Source organism: Giraffa tippelskirchi, chromosome 2, assembly GCF_054371585.1.
Source record: "Giraffa tippelskirchi isolate mGirTip1 chromosome 2, T2T-mGirTip1v1.2.pri, whole genome shotgun sequence".
Lineage (NCBI taxonomy): Eukaryota > Metazoa > Chordata > Mammalia > Artiodactyla > Giraffidae > Giraffa > Giraffa tippelskirchi.
The window spans coordinates 6,429,979-6,449,308 of record NC_137276.1 but is presented as its reverse complement, the minus strand read 5'-3'; the positions used below and the strand labels follow the sequence as shown (position 1 = coordinate 6,449,308).

The 19,330-nt window shown below is 45.1% G+C and overlaps 1 protein-coding gene and 1 pseudogene across 1 annotated transcript in view; both read right to left on the bottom strand.

Moving 5' to 3' along the window:
- The window catches only part of ADAM12 (ADAM metallopeptidase domain 12), a 382,360-nt gene that overhangs the window by 78,232 nt on the left and 284,798 nt on the right, over positions 1 to 19,330 (bottom strand). The window contains exons 9-11 of the mRNA XM_081533255.1: positions 13,317 to 13,486; positions 8,879 to 8,963; positions 4,041 to 4,189 (exon numbers count right to left, since the gene is read on the bottom strand). Of these exons, the coding sequence (XP_081389381.1) occupies positions 4,041 to 4,189; positions 8,879 to 8,963; positions 13,317 to 13,486 (404 nt within the window). The remainder of the gene's footprint in view (positions 1 to 4,040; positions 4,190 to 8,878; positions 8,964 to 13,316; positions 13,487 to 19,330) is intronic.
- On the bottom strand, positions 15,036 to 18,579 carry LOC145538230 (endoplasmic reticulum resident protein 29 pseudogene; annotated as a pseudogene).

The following is a 19,330-nucleotide window of genomic DNA, read 5'->3' as shown; positions in this document are numbered from 1 at the left end:
CCATGAGGACAAGAAAAGGATCTGCCCTGTTCATGGTTGAAATAACTCCACCATCTATCCAAGTGAATAACCTGCTGCAGGAACTGAGTCACTGTGTGTTTCAGCCCAGCTGTATCCCGTCATGAGATGGCTCTACGACTCCAACTCTCATCTTAACAGGAAATTTTCCACAAAAAATAAGAGGAGGTTCTGACAGTAATTTCTGAATACTGCTGCTGCTGCTAAGTCGCTTCAGTCGTGTCCGACTCTGTGCGACCCCATAGACGGAAGCCCACCAGGCTCCCCCGTCCCTGGGATTCTCCAGGCAAGAACAATGGAGTGGGTTGCCATTTCCTTCTCCAACTAACACTGCCTTTTTTCCTACTCTAGGAAGTGGCATTTACTATTATACTAAATATTCTTTCCCCAAAGTGCTCACATTATTCAAATTATTTTTCTTACTCCCATAAATGTGGCATACTTAGCCCTCAACCCCTTAAGGCCAAATGCTCCAAGAAGCTCATTAATGGATGGACTCAACTGAGTTCAAACTCCCACTCCAATCCCCAGATTTTGCTTTTGCCAAAGAGTGATTTCCAAGACAGGTCTTAATGTTAACTATCCGAAGACATAAAACACACACTCTCACACACACTCAAAGACCTGTAGTAATTAATGATATGACCCCGTAAGGACATCCCCTCCAACTATTTCTGTAACATGCAACTGAAGTCATGACACCCATGTTTAAAAGAGCTCTCCTCCACCCTCCATTTCCAGGCCTTTGGGTCCCATTCGTCAATGACGGCAGTTGGTGAAATTTCAGAGTTAGAATTCTGGAATGTTTTGATAAGGAATAAACAAGGGGTATTAAGGAATGCATTTCTTTCCTTTAAACCATGTGCAACACTTGTTTCTTTTTGATTCTGGGAGAGTTTCATATCATGAAAGCAGTCCCTGATTCATCTCTTTGCAAGTCACCTTTGGGGCTGAGATTTAAATCACATTTTTTAACATTTGTCACTCATGTCTGAATCAGCAGTGAGGAGGAAGTCGGGAGGAAAGGTTGGACGTGGGCCAGCTGAAAATGAGCCGTTCACACAGAAACCTTGGGTGCTCACATGGCACTAGAAGTGCTTTACAGCAACTCTGAGCAGGAATCCTGGAAACAAAAAGAGCCTTTAACTCTTCAATGGTTCCAAGGTTCCCGTGAGCTAAACAATAATAATAATACCACTGTCTATTTGTGGAGTGATTTGTAATTTACAAAGACATATGATCTCATTTAATCTCACTCTCGTGGGGACCCTCTGAGGTAAGAGAATGACCACGTTGAGATAATGCTGGAGATTAAAAGCAGCCTGGAAATTCTACAATGGGTGATGGATGACTGAGGTGGCCGGAACGGCTCGACCTCCCCCTTACTGTGGGCTTTTGTGATTAATTCACCCACTTGCTTAGGAAGTTTCTCTCCATCTGAGAAAATTAAAAACACCACTCTCTGGACAGGAATGTGGGATCACAAATGAGAACCAAATAGAAAAGATTTACACAAAAGCACAAGCTCAGCAAAAGAGGAAACTTAGAAATCGCTAATAAGGTATAAATCAAGGAAAGGCTATTAGCAAACCCCCGGTAAGGAAAAAAAAAAAAAAAGCTTTTAAAGTGATTTGCTGAGCTCTTAACAATACCATTTCTACATATGATTTTCAAATATCTCCAGGGTAATTTGGCGCGAATCCTTAAACACTGTCATGAAGACGTTCCAAGTTGAAGAGCTTTACACAAAATTACAGAGGGTACCAGAAAGCAGTGCCTTGCTATTATACCTCCAGAATTGTGTGAATTTTAGAACTGGAAGGTCTTGCTCATCTGTGCGTTCCCCACAACAACAAACACGGGTCAGAGAATTTGTTTAATGTGTGAACAAGCCAGCAAAAGAATGGGTGGATGGATGGATGGAATGATGTACACAATGGACAGATGGATGGACGGATGGATGACCAGATGGATGTATCGGCAGATAGAACAAGCAATGAATAGATTGATGGAAGGAAGGAATGGAAGAAGGATAAAAATTAACTCACTCATTTTACTGATAAAAACGTAAGAGCCAGTGGGATTATTAATCTATTTGCCAAAAACAGCTGGTGTCAGAATTGAGGTTCTCAGGTCTCTTAAAATCCCAGTCTAGTGTTCCCAGTCTAGAATCTCCTCTCTTCCATTCGCCTTTCTTAATCAAGAGTTCTGAATATTAACAATATTAACAACACAATCTTCCTAGTCTTTGAGAGCCATTTTTGGAGGCAATATAGGCTGGTGTATTTGTGCCTACTTGATAATCAGGGATATTAAGCACAGAGTGAATTTCCTGTGGCCACTTTGAGCTCATCAAGAATGAGAAAGCATGAAAACCGCTCAGTTTCACATCAACTTTCTGCCAATCTCATGCTCAGAGATTTATACAGTGAGCTGCCCGTGAAGCTGGACCCTACCTTGGCCAGTGGAACATTGGTAACAGAAGACGGCACAGGCCCTGGCCCAACCTCACCCCCAGGAAGAAATGCTTTGCCCCAAACGCCCAACAAACAGTATTCTGCCCCTGCCCAGGGAGTTTAAATGACATGGGGCACATTCTTTCTTGGAGCAAACTGCCCCCCTTTGGGGATGTTCCCTTGGTTGAAACCTAGAGTTTTGCAGCATTTCACTTCCTGTTGGTATTGGGCCTAAGATACTGGGTTGGCCAAAAATTTCATTTGGGTTTTTCTGTAAGATGTTATGCAAAAATCCAGATGAATTTTTTGGCCAACCCAATACTTTCACTTCTGGTTCAGGTTCTTGGCTTCTGCGATCACAGACTCAGAGAGCAAGTTCTTCTACGAGGTCTTAGTGAGTCCCTTGAATTGTGCTTAAGACAGAATCTCGAGCAAAAACGATGCACATCTGTGCTGATGGTGGCGATGGACGATGGACAGGAGATGCAGGGCTTTGCTGGGATGAGATGGCTCAGGGACCAGCTCCGGTGAAAGGACAACGCCCACCATGCGAGCCTGCAGTCCAGCCTCACAAGCCATTTGAGAGGAGGCCCACGAGGCTATTGGTTGCAGAAGTATTACCACATCCTGTAAGGGTCCATCCCTCTGCTGGGACTTCTAATCCTCTTTAAGCAGGTGCCCCCTTCACACCACCACCTCACGAAGGCCGGCCCTTAGGATGCCCATCGGCGCCTGCTTCTTGCTGCCAGTGCTTCCTTTGGCAAACCTAGGGAGAAGGCTTGGCTTACGAAGTGCCATGAAGATAAGCACTGGGAAGGTCTCAGGGTATAAAAAAGAAGCTGGCATCATCAAAAGGGCATGTTTTCCTTCACTGATGAAAATCTTCCTACTTTAGCATGATATCTAGTTTCGGAGGGACCCTTAGAGGCATAGGCATGCATTGGAATCTGGAATCATTCCAAGCTGCATCTATTTCCACCTCCTCTGAATGCTCCAATAATTAAACTGTTTTCCTTTTTTTTTCTGGGTGAACCAAGTCTAGAATTTCAGAAAACCATGAAGCAAGGAAGAATGACATAACTTACTGAGGAGGGAAAGTCACATAAGATTTGAGAAGGGGATGTGGTATCAGTAGTAGGGACGCTACAGAGCCCCAAGCTACTGACACTTAGGTCCTCTGCCCCAGGGCCAACCCAGAGAAAAGACGCCATCTCCCCACCTAGCACCTGTCTCAATGCGCCCCCTTTGCCCGGTGGCTTTACCAGGCCCAGATGGAGCTGTAGGTGCAAATCAAAACCACGTGCGGGGGATTCTAGGGTTATTTGTGATCTCTAAACAAAGCCCATATCCGGGCCCACCACTTCTCAGTGAAGAGCTCAGCCCACACGCCCTATGCTCTGCAATCTGGATGCTTCTCTCAGAGGAGCCCAGTCCATGGACTTTCTTTCTGGAAGTATCCACGGGTGTTCTGGCCAGAAAACCAGGGAGCTCTTTGCCCAGCTGTTTCCTGATACGCATCCCCGGCTGCAGCTCGGCTCCCGGAGCAGCCGAAGCAAGGGTACTTGCCCGGTTGAAGGGTTCATGATGCAGCCTCCTTTGTCAGCGGCCGTCTTGCAGCTGCAGCCTCTCTCCAGGGTGTCATGGTTCATCCCAAAATTGTGGCCCAGCTCGTGTGCCAGGGTCACGGCCGCGCCCAGGGGGCTGTCTGAATGGTCCTCAAAGAAAACACAAGAGCACAATGTATAGGTCACAGCCTTTGACCTCTTTCCCAGCACCCCCTTCCCTCCCAGCTCTGCCCTGCAGACATTTATCTTTCATGAACATTTGATGGAATCCAATCTCCTATAAGGAACCAAGATGTGCTGTGCTGTGCTCAGATGTGTCCCGACTCTTTGCGACTCTGTGGACTGTAGCCCACCAGGCTCCTCTGTCCATGGGATTCTCCAGGCAAGAATACTGGAGTGGGTTGCCAGGCCCTCCTCCAGGGGATCTTCCTGACCCAGGGATCAAACCCACATCTCTTGGGTCTCCTGCACTGGCAGGTGGGTTCTTTACCACTAGCGCCACCTGGGAAGCCCAAGGATAGAGATCCACTATTTAGTTTAGACTTAAAGATTTGACCTATTATATTAAACTAGTTTTGGGCCCCCTCTGCTGAAGAATGCATTCCTCACGAATACACGTAGGATTCCTCGTGTCTTTACATGAAGTAACCAGGACAATCATTTCCCTCCGGCTTCCTACAAGCTCTCACAAGACACAATTCTACTGAATGAGGCAAAATGTTGTCCTGCCTCATAGGAAGAGGCGTTCCTTCCCAGGTGGCTCAAGTGGTAAAGAATCCGCCTGCTGATGCAGGAGACGCAGGAGATGCAGGTTTGATCCCTGGGTTGGCAAGATCTCCAAGAGGAGGAAATGGCAACTTACTCCAGTATTCTAGCCTGGGAAGTCCCATGAACACAGGATCTGGTGGGCTACAGTCCATGGGGTCGCAAGTGTCGGACATGACGTAGCGACTTTACAACAATAGGAAGAGGGAGCTCATTTCTTCATGGGTAATATAAGTACCACTTTATCCTTGATTGAGATGATGCTGATAGAAAGTTGGGAGAGGAAGCATACTTAGTACAGTCTAATAAGATCTGAGCAATCCTTGTCTTTTTGACAGTTGAACCATATTTGCTAATATTGTTCTACATGTTATACATAGCTTGTTTTCAATACACATCTTTCTTGCTTAATGTCGCTCATCGACTTCTTTTTCCTCTCATTTGAGTCGGCAGCCGTGATACCCAAGGAGTCATCATCCTGTTAGCAGATGCATTATCTTGTTGGCCATCAAAAGATTCGAGCAGAGGAAAAGTTGGGAACCAGCAGGGCTGCTGCTGTCGGAGGGCCTCCGGGGAGGCGTGGGTCGGCAGTGGCTCACTGAGGGGATGGGGCACTGGCAGGACTGTTGGTCCTGGAAGGTGGCCCTGGCCCCATTTCTCCGGGATCAGGGCAATTCTCCAGGGTATGCCTCTTGCTGTCTACTTGGTAGAGAAGGATCCTTGGAGATTCTATAATAGTTCACCATAAAAGCAAACTACATTGAATCAAGTGTCTGAAGACTCACTGAATTAAGATTGTAACTTGCCTGCTCTCGTTCTATCAGGAGGCATCCTGATTCTCTGACTCTTGCTGCTGGGAGTTAACTCAACCTTTTGCTTGGTTTTGGAAGGTGGGTTTTCCATCCAGCAAGCGCTGCTTGGCTACCCCTAACTTAGTGGGGTGTGTGCATGGCTTGGCTAAAGAGATATTAGAAATTAATTCTTAAAATATCACTACTCAACCTTTCATCAGTGACTATGATCTGCAGAAACGGTGCCCATGACTGGCGTTTCTGCAAACGCCTGCAGGTCACCGAGTGTTGAAGGCAACCTTCTGAATCCTGCTTTGTGCCGCCCAGGAAAGACAAGAGGTAATGTGGGAGGTTTCCAGGAAACAGGGATACTGTGCTTTAGAGCAGCAGCCCCCGACCTTCTTGGCACCAGGAACCAGTTTTGTGGAAGACAATTTTTCCACAAATGGGGGTGAGGGTGGGGATGGTTTTGAGATGATTCAAGTGTATTAAATTTATTGTGTACTTTATTTCTATTAGTATTATATCAGCCCCACTTCAGATCATCAGGCATTAGATCCCAGAGGTTGGGGACCCCTGCTTTAGAGAACATGTTATTCCTGATACAGAAAATCTTTGTGGGGCCTCTTGATAGAGGTGTGCTCATATAAGATTTTATAGGTTTGTTGGCAGTTACAGCTGTAGCTGCCTTTCTCAGTAGCCCTCAGTCTAAGGAAAGAGTGGCATGTCAAACCAAGTTATTCTTAGAATAGATGAAATTCCTAATAAACTACTTTGTTTAGTTTTTACAGTTTCCTGTTGTAGGAAGCTTCACAAATGTTTCAGGAAATCAATTTTCTTCAATCTGAAAATGCTGAATTTAGCATGCTTTGGTACAAAATTCTAGGAATTCATCTTTAAAAAAAAAGACTCTTCATCAAATTCTTTTATATCACTGAATATCGTGGTTTTGTTTTGAACTGCCTAATTGTTTCACATTCTTCCACATATATGTGATTATAAACAGAATGTCTCTTAAGAGACCCTGATAAAAGGTTTACATTTCTAATAAGACAAAAACCTATTTCTTTATTACTGGCATTATCTCCAAACCAAGACTATTTTAAGTCCAATTAGATACAAAGGTGTGGCTTGAGGTAACTGAAATGAAAGATTTGCTCAATCTCAGAAAAATGGAAAAGCGGTACAGAACTCAGATCTTTAATGCAATCAGGAGTCCTGCTTCCTTGTGACAGGATTTCCTTCCTCTTAGATTTGTGGGTCCTTGAAAGAGGCACAGTTGCACGTAACACTCATGAATTTAACTTCAGAGACACAGTGGGAGAAAGTCTGGACGTTTTAGATCTGGTCAAGATACTGATTTTGTTGACCTCAAGAATTTTATAGAAACTAAAGGAGCTGTGGACTTTCGGCCGACATGGTGCTTCTCTTTACGTGAAGCAAATAGGGAATGTGCCTAAGGATGGACTTCACTGCTGGTCGGCTTGTCAAACACACGTCTTGTTAATTAATTTTGGCCTTGACTTGATTTCCGATGCAGTATATTTATCTGCTTCTATTTCCCACATTCATTTTCATCTTTTTAAAACAGTCTTCCCTGCCTGCTTTTAAAGAAGGAATCTTGATCAACTGCTTGCATGTAAACAGAATAAAGGATGTGAACTTTGAAAAGCCTCTTTATGTGATCAGATCAGTCATAAGAACATTTAAACACGCCACAGCTGCAGACCTGACTTGCTTATAAGGAATTCGGTTTCAGCCGTAAAAAATATTTATGCCAAGTTTTAAGTGGCAAAGTCAGTAGCGACTGACCATGGAACCATGAAAGAGAAAATGATTCCCTCTTAAAACTTTACGGGCTACTCTGTTAAAAATACAGTTGGGATCTGACTTGAAATGAGCCTGGCACCAACAAAAAACAAGCTTTCCAGTGACTTCCAGGTTCAAAGAAAACCAGAGGGTGGACTGTTTAAGCCAGAAGTTAAGCCACTGGGTGGGGCAACCCCTCCGTAGAGCCTCCTCAGCCTACACGGTTAGTAAGTGTTTATGTTAATTACCCACGCCACCCAGAGAAGAGGAAAACATTCCATGCAGATATTCACTAAGATTAGGATGGGCAGTATGTGAAGAGCAAATAGAAGTCAGCAGAATAGTCCTCCTTCAGCCCTTTAATACAATCTAATATTCACAAATGTTTTGTTAGAAAAATGTGGAGGAATTCACGGTTTCTTGGAAGGGCAAGGCTCTGTTTGTTTAACAGAGGGGGTGGGATGGCCTCTGAGGACACTCCCTGTCTGAGGGTTGGTGCGAAGCGGACACCACATTGTTCCATCAGGGACTGAAAGTGCATGGGATGAGGACCTTCCCTTTGGTTACCTGATGAAGGGGAGCCCATCAAAGTTATCTCCCTGTTACTTCCAGAAGGAACAAGTCCCAAATATTCTCCCCGTTTTATTTCCTTTTACAAACATATATAGCTCTTATATGACAAAGTGATCCTTGTAAAGCAATAAACCTACTTCTCTGCCTTCCAAGAATAAGGTTAGTGTAAAGACAAATTGGACCCTGGCGAGGAGGTATGTCAAGCATTTGCAGTGGTAAACAGTTAAAAACCTCAGACTTCTGGCTATCGGGCCTGGAGGCAGAACCATCAGAAAGCCATTCTAACGGTAATATCTGGTGAGACCACAGTCTGTCCCAGAAGCTGAGTGATGAGGGCAAACCCAATGCCCGGGCTCATCCCACTGCTGGGAGGATTTCCTGGATGGAGGCGGTTGGACCAAAATCCCACTTGAAACTTTTCCTCCATAGGTGTAGATTGGCTTCCGCTGAACTATTTTTACACACTCACCTTTCCTATGTGCAGCTTGGTGTGTTTTTTTAAACAGTCCCAAGAATACTGTTGGCGAGGGAAGATCATAAGCAGAAAAAGGGTAGAAATATATCTAAGCCAACTCCTTGTAAAAGACCCTGATGCTGTGAAAGACTGAAAGCAAAAGGAGAAGAGGGCGGCAGAAGATGAGATGGTTAGATAGCATCATCGACTCAATGGACATGAACTTGAGCAAACTCCAGGAGATAGTGAAGGACAGGGAAGCCTGGCATGCTGTAGTCCATGAGGTCACGAAGAATCAGACACGACTTAGCGACTGAACAACAATGATATCCAAGAAGTATTAAAGAAAAAGGATCTAATTTTACAAAGTCTGATAAATTTCCTGAAAAATCATCAAGAGAATTAGGTCTGGACATTGCTGTCGACTTCTCCATGCCGCTGGCTTACCATGACGATTCCCCCGGACTGTTCTGCTGTGCACATACTCATGATGGGTGCCATGCCGATGGTAGTCCCTTGGAAATAAACTCCACTAGGAATAAAAGAAAGGACTCTCTTAAATCAATATAAGGAAGCTTTCTAACATTTGAAATTCTGTTGGACATTCCTGTATTCCAAAAGCAGAAAAACTGCAAAAGCATATATAAAGACTAAAACACAACATTTTAAATCAACTATATTCCAATTTTAAAAAGATGGAAATAGTTGCATGAGAGTATGTTTGCAGGTGCTTTTTATCTTTGATTCTTCTAAAAATGTGTGTTCCAATTGCATCATCATCCCATAATCCTTTAAGATTTCTGTTTTCAAGATGCGGGGCAACAACCAGTCATGACTTGTATATTTATAATTTGTAACCTGTCTGTCTCCTAGTGAACGGAGGGGGCGGGGTGCTCCTTTTAAACAACATCTGCTGATGTTAGGGCTGAAAAGAGTCACAGAGAGAGGGAGAGAGAGAATCACGATTAACAAATGAAATGCATTAGATGCTTTACTTCATTCTCTGCTGCTGTTGGATTTTGCTTTCCTGGGTAATGTTACTGGGTTACAATTAGGCCAGAAACCCAAACTCTTCCAAAATGTTCTGCTAATATGGCTGGCAAAAATAAAACCAGCAGAAAAATGATTGACCCTTGGGAGTGAGTGCAGAAGCACCCACAAAGCCTTAGCACCTAGGAGGAAGCTTCTGGAAGGAGATTTCATGGTTTTGGAGAAGGTTTTCCCCACATGGATCTTAGTCAGTAAGTAATGACATCAATGCCTGTTTAACGCAATGCTATTAATTCTAACTTGGTGCATTAAAAATTAAAAATTGAATAGTTGAGGTTTGAAAGCAACGTAAATGTCCATCAACAGAGGAATGGGTAAAGAAGATGTGGTACACGTATACAATGGAATATCACTCAACCATTAAAAAGAATGAAATAACGCCATCTGCAGCAACATGATGGGCCTATACACTGTCATACGGAGTGAAGTAAGTCAAACAGAGGAGAAATATTGTATGACATCCCTTGTATGTGGAATCTAACAACAAATGATACAAATGAATTTACTTACAAACCAGAAAGAGACCCACAGACTTAGAGAAAAAACTTATGGCTGCTGGAGGGAAGGAAGGGGTCTCAGGATAGTTAGGGAGTTTGGGGTGGGTATGTACCCACTGCTATATTTAAAATGGATCACCAACAAGGAATTACTGTATAGCACATGGAACTCTGTTCAATGTTATGTGGCAGCCTGATGGGGGCAGAGTCTGGGGGAGAATGGATACGTGTATATGTATGGCTGAGTCCCTCTGCTGTTCACCTGAAATTATCACACCATTGTTAACTGGCTATCCCCCAGTACAAAATAAAAGGTTAAAAAATAAAATTATTCCATGTTCATCTGAAATTCAAATTCAATAGAATATCCTGTATTTTATCTGGGAACCCTAACATAACAACGTTGCCTGTTAAATAAAGATATGCCCCACCACAATCCTCCATACCTTCTTCCTGTCTCCTGCCCCATTTTCTGCCCCATTCCAGAAAAAAAAATCAAACATTGTATTTGCTGAATCTCCTTTAAGCGAAACAAATAAATGACTTACCCATGTTTTCTTGGCCATGTACACATACAGATACTACACACATTATTTGAAAAGTTAAATATTTTGGCAGTGCTCAATTGGACAAGAAGGATAAGTATAGGCAAAATAAAACTTCATATATGTATGTACATATCCAATCACTCATCTATCCATCCAGCCAGCCATCCTATTACACTCATGTGTACAGCCGTAGGGACTGCAGCTTTATATTTACATCTGTATAGACCATTTTTAACAGATACAATTAAACATATGTATAAATAGTAAAATTATATAAGAGGTTAATTTATTTCCAGATGTTCAAATTGGACAGGCTCCATTTGGGGGAAGAAATCAAAACAAAACACTCTGACTCCACTTTTAGTAGTTTGGGATTAATCAATGCATAAAATATGAGGCAACCGCAAATATCCAGGGGTGGGGGGAAAAAAAACAACCCTGAGAAATGACCAAAGTCAATTATCGGGAAATGCCAACAACCTCAGTTCAGACGAAGGCCTTTTCTAAAGTGAGCATAGGGTAGAGCTGCTTTTCAACTTCTATACATGTTCAGTAAACTAGATCCAGTGTGTCACAGGAAAGTGTCTCTGACCCCAAAGCTTTCAATTCAGTGATATGGGCTACATGAGAACACAGTAATGGCATAAACTGGGACTTCCCTGGCGGTCCAGTGGCTAAGACTCCGTGGTCCCAACACAGTGGGCTCAGGTTTGGTCCCTGGTCAGGGAACTAGATCCCGTGTGCCTAAGACCTGGCACCAGCAAACAAACAAACACATACTTCAAAAAATAATGGTATAAGTTGCTTAAAAATTTTAATAAAAAGTTCTTCAGTTTAGGAAAAAATCTACTCCATACAACCTTAGATTATGATTTTTTTGCTTGATATAAAGGAGTCTGTAATGTTACCAATGTACTATGTTATAGGCATGCTTTTCCTTATTTTCTCATCTTCACGGTACTTATCACGCTCTGAAATATCCTTGTTTATTATTATCTCCACCCAGTAGGGGCTTCCCTGGTGGCTCAGATGGTAAAGGGCCTGCAATGCAGAAGACGTGGGTTCGATCCCTGGGTCGGGAAGATCCACTGGAGAAGTAAATGGAAATCCACTACAGGATTCTTCCCAGGAGAACTGTGTGGACAGAGGAGCCTAGTGGGCTACAGCCCATGGCGTCACAAAGAGTTGGACACTACTGAGTGACTAACACTTTCACTTTTCTCTGTAGACTGGAAATTCCCAAGAGCAGGGAGGTTTACTGTGTGGATCACTGTTACGTTTGAAGCCCCGAAAAGACGTTTTGTTCCTAATTTGTGCTCAACACACATTGATTAAACAATAGAACACAAGGTTTATCTTCGACACTGCTGGTGTTCTCTGATCTAGAAAACCAAGAGAGACAACAAAACAGGGGGAGGAACAAAAGTTTTCTTTCTTCAAGCAGCCGACAGGATCACGCTAATGTACTGTCTTCAGATCTCGCATAAATATTTTTCACTAATAACGGCGGAAAATGAGCTTTTTAAAAAATATACTACTCAGGACAACTTTATATCAAGACTAAGCCTAGAGGGAGGGATAAATTGGGAGTTTGGGGTTGACGTATACACACCACTGGATTTATTATAAAATAGATAACCAACAAGGACTCTGCTCTGTACTCTGTAAAACCTAAATGGGAAAAGAATTTGAAATAGATACATGTATATGTATAACTGAATCACTTTGCTGTACAGCTGAAACTAACACATTGTTAATCAACTATACTCCAATATAAAATACAAAATAAAAAAGCAAAGAAATGAAAAGATCAATAAGGAAATAAATAAAAATATGAGAGAAAAACATTAAAAATGAAAAGTATTTATGAATATCAAAGTGTTAGTGGTGGTTTAGTAGCTAAGTTGTGTCCACTCTTTCGACCCCATGGACTGTAGCCCGCCAGGCTCTTCTATGCTTGGGATTCTCCAGGCAAAAATACTGGAGTGGGTTGCCATTTCCTTCTCCAGGGGATGTTCCTGACCCAGGAATCAAAATGTTCATTACTTATATTACATTTATAACACATATAATGTAAATTAGATTTGAGAAGTCATAATAAAAATCTTCATGGATTAATGGCAGTTTAGTTGCTAAGTTGTGTCGGACTCTTGCGACCCCATGGTCTGTAGTCCACAAGGCTCCTCTATCCCTGGGATTTTCCAGGCAAGAATATTGGAGTGGGTTGCCATTTCCTTCTCCAGGGGATCTTCCCAACCCAGGGACCAAACCCGGGTCTTCTGTACTGCAGGCAGATTCTTTACCAATGAGGGAAGCCTCCATTTATATATATATATATGTATGTATATATATAAAGACTTATAACTTCCTTGGTGGTCCAGTGGTTAAGACCGCATATTTCCACTGCAGAGGGAGCAGGTTCAATCCCTGGTCGGGGAACTAAGATCCCACATGCTCTGTGGTGTGCACCCCCCTCCCCCCCAAAAGAAAAAGCCTAGAAAAAGTTGCATCGAGTAAATGACCAGGTATTAGAAGGAAATAAGACATCTGCTTGAGGGATACGTTTTTCAGGGTATGCCAAGAAAGACTTTTTCAGCAGCCCCCAGTTTCAGCTGAGATGGCCTCCCTCCAGTCAGTGGGGGCTGCGAAGCCGCCTTTGGCCCTGGTCCAGAGAGTATGTTCTGAAGAAGAGGTACAGCTTCACTGACTGTCAGGTGAGGCTAAGAGGAGGGCAGGCGTGCTGGGGGCACTCTTTAATCTAAAGCAAAGGAGAGGCAGCAGACACCTTACCTGACGAGCTGTGCGTTGTCATGGGATTTGCGAGGCAGAAGCTTCATCTTTCTCCAGTCCAGAAACTCATGCAGGCTCGTGAATGGGTCCTGACTTATGGAGCATTTGTCGATGTCATTCCACACCTCCACGCCCACCAACACGATCCGAATGTTCAGTGGTCGGTAAAACTGAGGGTGACGGAAGACAGGTATCCCTGGGATCACTTTAATGAGAACTTGCAACGCCGAGTAGAACAGACATGTATTTCTGAACCTCATTGACGTGATATGAAAAATCTCTTTGTGCTCCCTTGTTCCCACGGCATTAGAGTTGAAGGAATATTTTCAGTGACTGATGCAAAGTGATGTTCTAACTGGGTTCTCAAGTAGGGTTGACTAATCAGATGTTAGAGTTAACCAGCCTTTTTTATGTCTCTGAGGTGGCACAGTAGTAAAGAACCTGCCTACCACTGTACGAGACACCAGAGACTTGATTTCGATCCCTGGGTCGGGAAGGTCCCCTGGAGAAGGAAATGGCAACCCACTCCGGTATTCTTGCCTGGGAAATCCCATGGAGAGAGGAGTCTGGTGGGCTACAGTCCATGGGGTTGCAAAGAGTCAGACATGACTGAGCACGCACACCTTAATTGTAGGGAAGCATATATTTTAACCGATTCATTGGTGATTAGCAATGGGCATATAGATGTGTGTTATCGCTAATTTAATGTAGTTACATTACAGCTAAAGACTGCTAGCTCATATCTACTGCAAGAAAAACAATAAGTGAGTTAGGATCGTTCAGACACTCTGCCAAGCGCAGTAATTTGTCCTTTTAAGCAAAATGTTCTACCTATGAGTTACGGAAAATGAATCTCTATTGTTCTCAGCAAAGACTCAGACTTGGCCGACGCTATCATATTCTGTCACCTGTAAATGACCTAGTAGGTTTTAATTAAATGAACAGATCAATATCTTTCAGGATGATAAAGGCAGACACAAAATTCTTCTTCAGGAACTTTGAGGACCATTTTTTCCCACAGGTCAGACTTTAGTTCACCATTACCATCATGGGAAAGATCTGGTAAAGGAAATTCCTCATTCCTTCTGGAACACAAATCAAATCTTGCTTTTCCATCACCCATCTTTCTGTATCCTGACTTCAGCCTACAGCCCATTCTCCACAAACAGGTCATCTTGGATCAGAAGCAGGCAGAGAAACTGTTCCAATGGCTAAGGGAGAGTTTTGATCCAGATGAGCTTATTGGGGCAGGATGAGTGGTCAGAGTGGGGCCTTCCCAGGTGGCGCAGGGGTAAAGAATCCACCTGCCAACTCAGGAGACACAAGAGATGCAGGTTCAATCCCTGGGCCGGGAAGAACCCCTAGAGGAGGAAATGTCAACCCACTCTGGTATTCTTTTTTTTTTTTTTAACGAAAACACTGAAAGTTTAATTAGATCAGGATCACACCCGTCAAGAACCTGGGCAGTATACTCTTCTTTATAGCACCGGTTCCTTCTGAGGGGGTATTTTCCAAGCCTTCTAAGTGTTCCAGCTCTCCCTGACTGCTACAGAGATGTTCCAGGCACGGTCGCATCAGCGTCCGTATCCGCGCACGCTCAGGCGTCCGGTTTCCTGCCACTTTTCCTGCCAGTCCCTTATATCCCAGGAGGTGTCACAGCCAGAAGGTAACTTACCCCTCGCCACCCCATCATATCCTGGAAAAGCCTGGAGTGCCTTCTCAAGCTCCTTGTTCTCCTGCCTTCTTCCGGAAGGCAGTCAAAATGTTGAAGCTCTTCTGGAGTTCTTCCTTCTTCCCATCGCTCGTCTTGTTCTTCCCAACCAGCCTGGTGATCCGGGTCATCCCTGATGCTGGGAAATCCTCTCCTTGGCCCATGATCTTTCCCATGATCTTAAGGTACCAATTGGCCCACTTCCTGTCTGTCTCCTTCACACTGACCGGTTGTCCTGCCCCTGCTTCAGGAGGGACTGGTGGGCTCTGATGAACTCCCCAGCAAGGGTGTCATATGCAGGCAGGCAACCAGGCATTCCTAGGTAGAGCCCATGTACCTTCAGCCAGTGGATGCTGGATGGCTCCAACCTTAACTGCCCCACTATACAGGATTGGGTTCTCAAAGTCCCCATCCCAGAAGAGGTAAGAGGTAGAAGGCTGGGTAGTTCTCTTTGTCCAGCTTGTATCACTCACTCAGCTCCATATTCAGCCCCTGTCACCATAATCTGAGATCCCCACCTCTGCCACCAGGAGATCATCACAGGAAGCTGAGTTTTCAGCCAGACGCTTGAACTCATCCTGCCTCTCACCCTAGGGGGACTGGGTGTCAAACTTCCCCAAGATGAACTTGCTTTTGTAGAAAGTGGGCTTTCCTGATAGCTCAGTTGGTAATGAATCTGCCTGCAATGCAGGAGATCCTGGTTCTATTCCTGGGTCAGGAAGATCTGCTGGAGAAAGGATAGACTACCCACTCGAGTATTCTTGGGCTTCCCTTGTGGCTCAGTTGGTAAAGAATCTGCCTGCAATGCGGGAGACCTGGGTTTGATCCCTGCCTTGGGAAGATTCCCCTGGAGAAGGGAAAGGCTACCCACTCCAGGATTCTGGCCTGGAGAATTCCATGGACAGAGGAGCCTGGCGGGCTGTAGTCCCCGGGGTCTCGAAGAGTCAGCACACACAGCAGTCACGGAAGAGGTAAGAACTCCCCATGGTCCACAACTGCCTTGCTACTCCTCTGAGCATCACATAGACACAGAGGTGGCTCTGTGCTCGGGGTAAGGGGGTAAGGTAAGGATGTGGGAATCACCTGGCTGGCTGTACTCCCGGTAGCCAAGGAGAAAGAGGTGGCTGGTGATGGCAGTCGAAGTTAAGCTCCAGATAGGAGCAGGTCCTATTCATAGTTGCTGGAAGCCTCTGAGCCAATAAGGAACAAAAATCACAGAAGCACCACATCTGATAGTTAAGCCCCATTCCAACATGCTGAGCTCAAGGGCCATAAACTCCACGAGGCTGAGCTCTGACCCCGGGTTCTGACCCACGAGAGGCAGGCTCATCTTTTCCCTTGCTGATCTTCATCCCCACCTCCCCACCAGTCATCTGGTGAGCATTAGGTTAGCAGAAGAATGTGGCTGAAGCACAAACTACATCACAGAGTATAAACGGATCACAGCAGTCCAGCTTGGTTTCAAGCAGATAACAATTATGGGCATTACATTAATAAGTTAATGAGACAATTATACGACTCAAATGCTGCCCAACAGCTTGTTTTTAATCAACAGTTGTTTGGCCTGTGGTATCCACTTTCAAGCTCCCAGCCCAGGCTTCCCAGGAAAAATTAAGTTCCTGGCCTCCTTTGGAATCAGCACACATGTGCCTGGCCGCTGCACTTTGCTGGAGAGCTTACACTTTCAGCTGCGTTACAGACAAATGCAACAGATCAGAAGGCAGAAACACAGGCGATCCGGGTACCCATGTCCACACCAGCCTGCTATGAGACATCCTCAGGGCCACATGCTCATGTGGGCTACAGGGCTGTCATCCCTGCAGGGGACACTTTGCTTGCCTCTGGAGAGTGTCGTGTGGAAGTGGTCACTAAGGTCTGTCAAGGTCCAACTATCATAGTTTCTCAGAGTTAGCTTTGGGGCTGACTAATCGGGATCTTGGCATAGTAATGATGGGTTGTAGTTTTCATCTACTGTTGTTGCTGTTCAGTCTCGTGTCTCACTCTTTGTGACCCCATGAACTGCAGCATGCCAGGCCCCCCTATCCTCCACTGTTTCCCAGAGTTTGCTCAAATTCATGTCCACTGACTCAGTGATGCTGTCTGACCACCTCGTCCTCTGCCACCCCCTTCTCCTTTCACCTTCAGTCTTTCCCAGCATCAGGGTCTTTTCCAATGAGTCGGCTCTTCAAATCAGGTGGCCAAAGCACTGGAGCTTCAGTTTCAGCTTCAGTCCTTCTAATGAATATTCGGGTTTGATTTCCTTTAGGATTGACTAGTTTGATCTTGCTGTCCAAGGGACTCTCAAGAGTCTTTTCCAGCACCAACAATTCAAAAGCATCAATTTAAATTCTAAAAAGATGATGCTGTTAAAGTGCTGCACTCAATACGTCAGCAAATTTGGAAAGCTCAGCAGTGGCCACAGGACTAGAAAAGGTCAGTTTTCATTCCAATCCCAAAGAAGGGCAATGCCAAAAAATGTTCCAGCTACTAGTCCTCTCAAATTACATCCTTTGAACAATTTCCATATCTAGAAGCATATAATAGAGCCCCTCCTCTCTAAAACTGGTGCTACTGGTGAACTGTCACATATGCTGAACTTACATCGTGTCTTCACACTGAAGCCCTTAGCTGCCTGTTGGGTTGCTCTTCCCAGACCGCGGGTGGCTGCCCACTGGTTCTTCCTAATAACAATGGCCACAGCTAACACGTACGAGCAGTCCCTACACCCAAGGCACGGTGCCAAAAACTTTCCCTGTGCTCTCTTAGCCCTCACAGCACTCTGTGAGTTAAGAACTATCGTTGCTTCCATGTTACTGTCAAGGACGTTGAGACACGGAGGAGGTGAACCACTCCAGCCATGACTGGCATAGCTGGAGTTTAAACACAGGCAGGCTGGTGCCCAGGTTTTAAAAACCACTCAGTAACCCAGCCAGGTAAAGGGGAGTGCTCAGATTCCCTTCCAAGATGGTCCACTGTGACCCCAGGCCCAGCGGGAATCACACGTAGAGTGTAGCAGTTGCCTGTCTGGCCTGTGAATCCCAGGATGTACGTAGATGTGGTCCAAGACCAGCTAAATCGATTCACCCATTAACCCAGCAGCGACAAGCACGTGCTTGGCTCTGGTTGCATGCTCAGCTTGGCACTGGCACCAAGAACAAGGTTTAGGATACCCTTGACCTTGACTCCCAAATGCTCAGGGGTCAGCCAGATGCTCGAGGCAGGGGACTCCTAGCCATTATTACAGGAAAATCGAATCCACCGAACTTCCAAGAAGGGTGTAGACAGGAAGTTCAGGGGATGCTGGACTTGAGGGCTCCAAGAAGGCTTTTGAGAAGTGGATCTGAGAACACACGGGTAGGATTACAGGGCGGTGTGCCGGGGTCCACCACGGGGACATGCATCCTGCAGGCAACCGGCCTGGGAGGGCCGGGGATGAGGGCTCACACAAGGGGGAAAATACCTGAAGTTAAATGCATGCAAGATGAGCCAGTCCTTCAGAAGGAGGGCACAGAGGTGCAGCCGGCACGGACAGGCAGTCGGTGCTAACGTCATCATGAGGCAGAAGTAGGACAGACAGGAGGGAGAGGCAAAGGGACGGTGACATCATCTGGCAGCCGCACAGCCCGCTGGTCCCGCCCTGTGGTGTAACTGGGGCCTGGGGAACGTCTTCCTTCCCAGGTAAGGGGTGTGTTTGCCAGTTTGAGCACCAGATACGTTTTCCACGTTCCAACTCAGGGGAACTGCCCGAGTTGTTCTGAATGTCACCTCTGTCCCTAAATCACTTCTCGGACTTTTGGTCTGGGACGTCCTTCCCCTCTTCCCTTCAAGCCAACACAGCCAGCCAAGTAGTTATTACTTAAGAATAGCTAAGAGGAGCCAAGATTTCTGCAAATGAGGAAGTTGCCACTGGAACAGTCACTGTTTTTTTAAGCCAAGATGCTCCCACTTGTAGTTGCAAAACTACATTTGGAACACTCGCTACAGCCCAGAGCCCATCAGTTAGCAGCCTTGGGTGCACAGAGCATCCGATGGAGCCTGGGTTACCCCTGTGGGTCTTCAGGGTCTGCCAGGGACAGACACATACGTGTGCTCAGTCATTCAGCTCTCTGCTTGCTAGAAATACAAGGACAGGCGCGCTGGTTAACGCCCCTGAGTCTGTCAGGACCTTTCCAGACATGTGGTTCTCTAATTACCAGGGCAGGTTATTAACAACCCCCTAGTTGCTCATTCCTGCTTCTGCAAACTGAAGCAAGAAATGATACAGAATAATATGTAAAGAAATACAAATATGGAAGACCAAGCA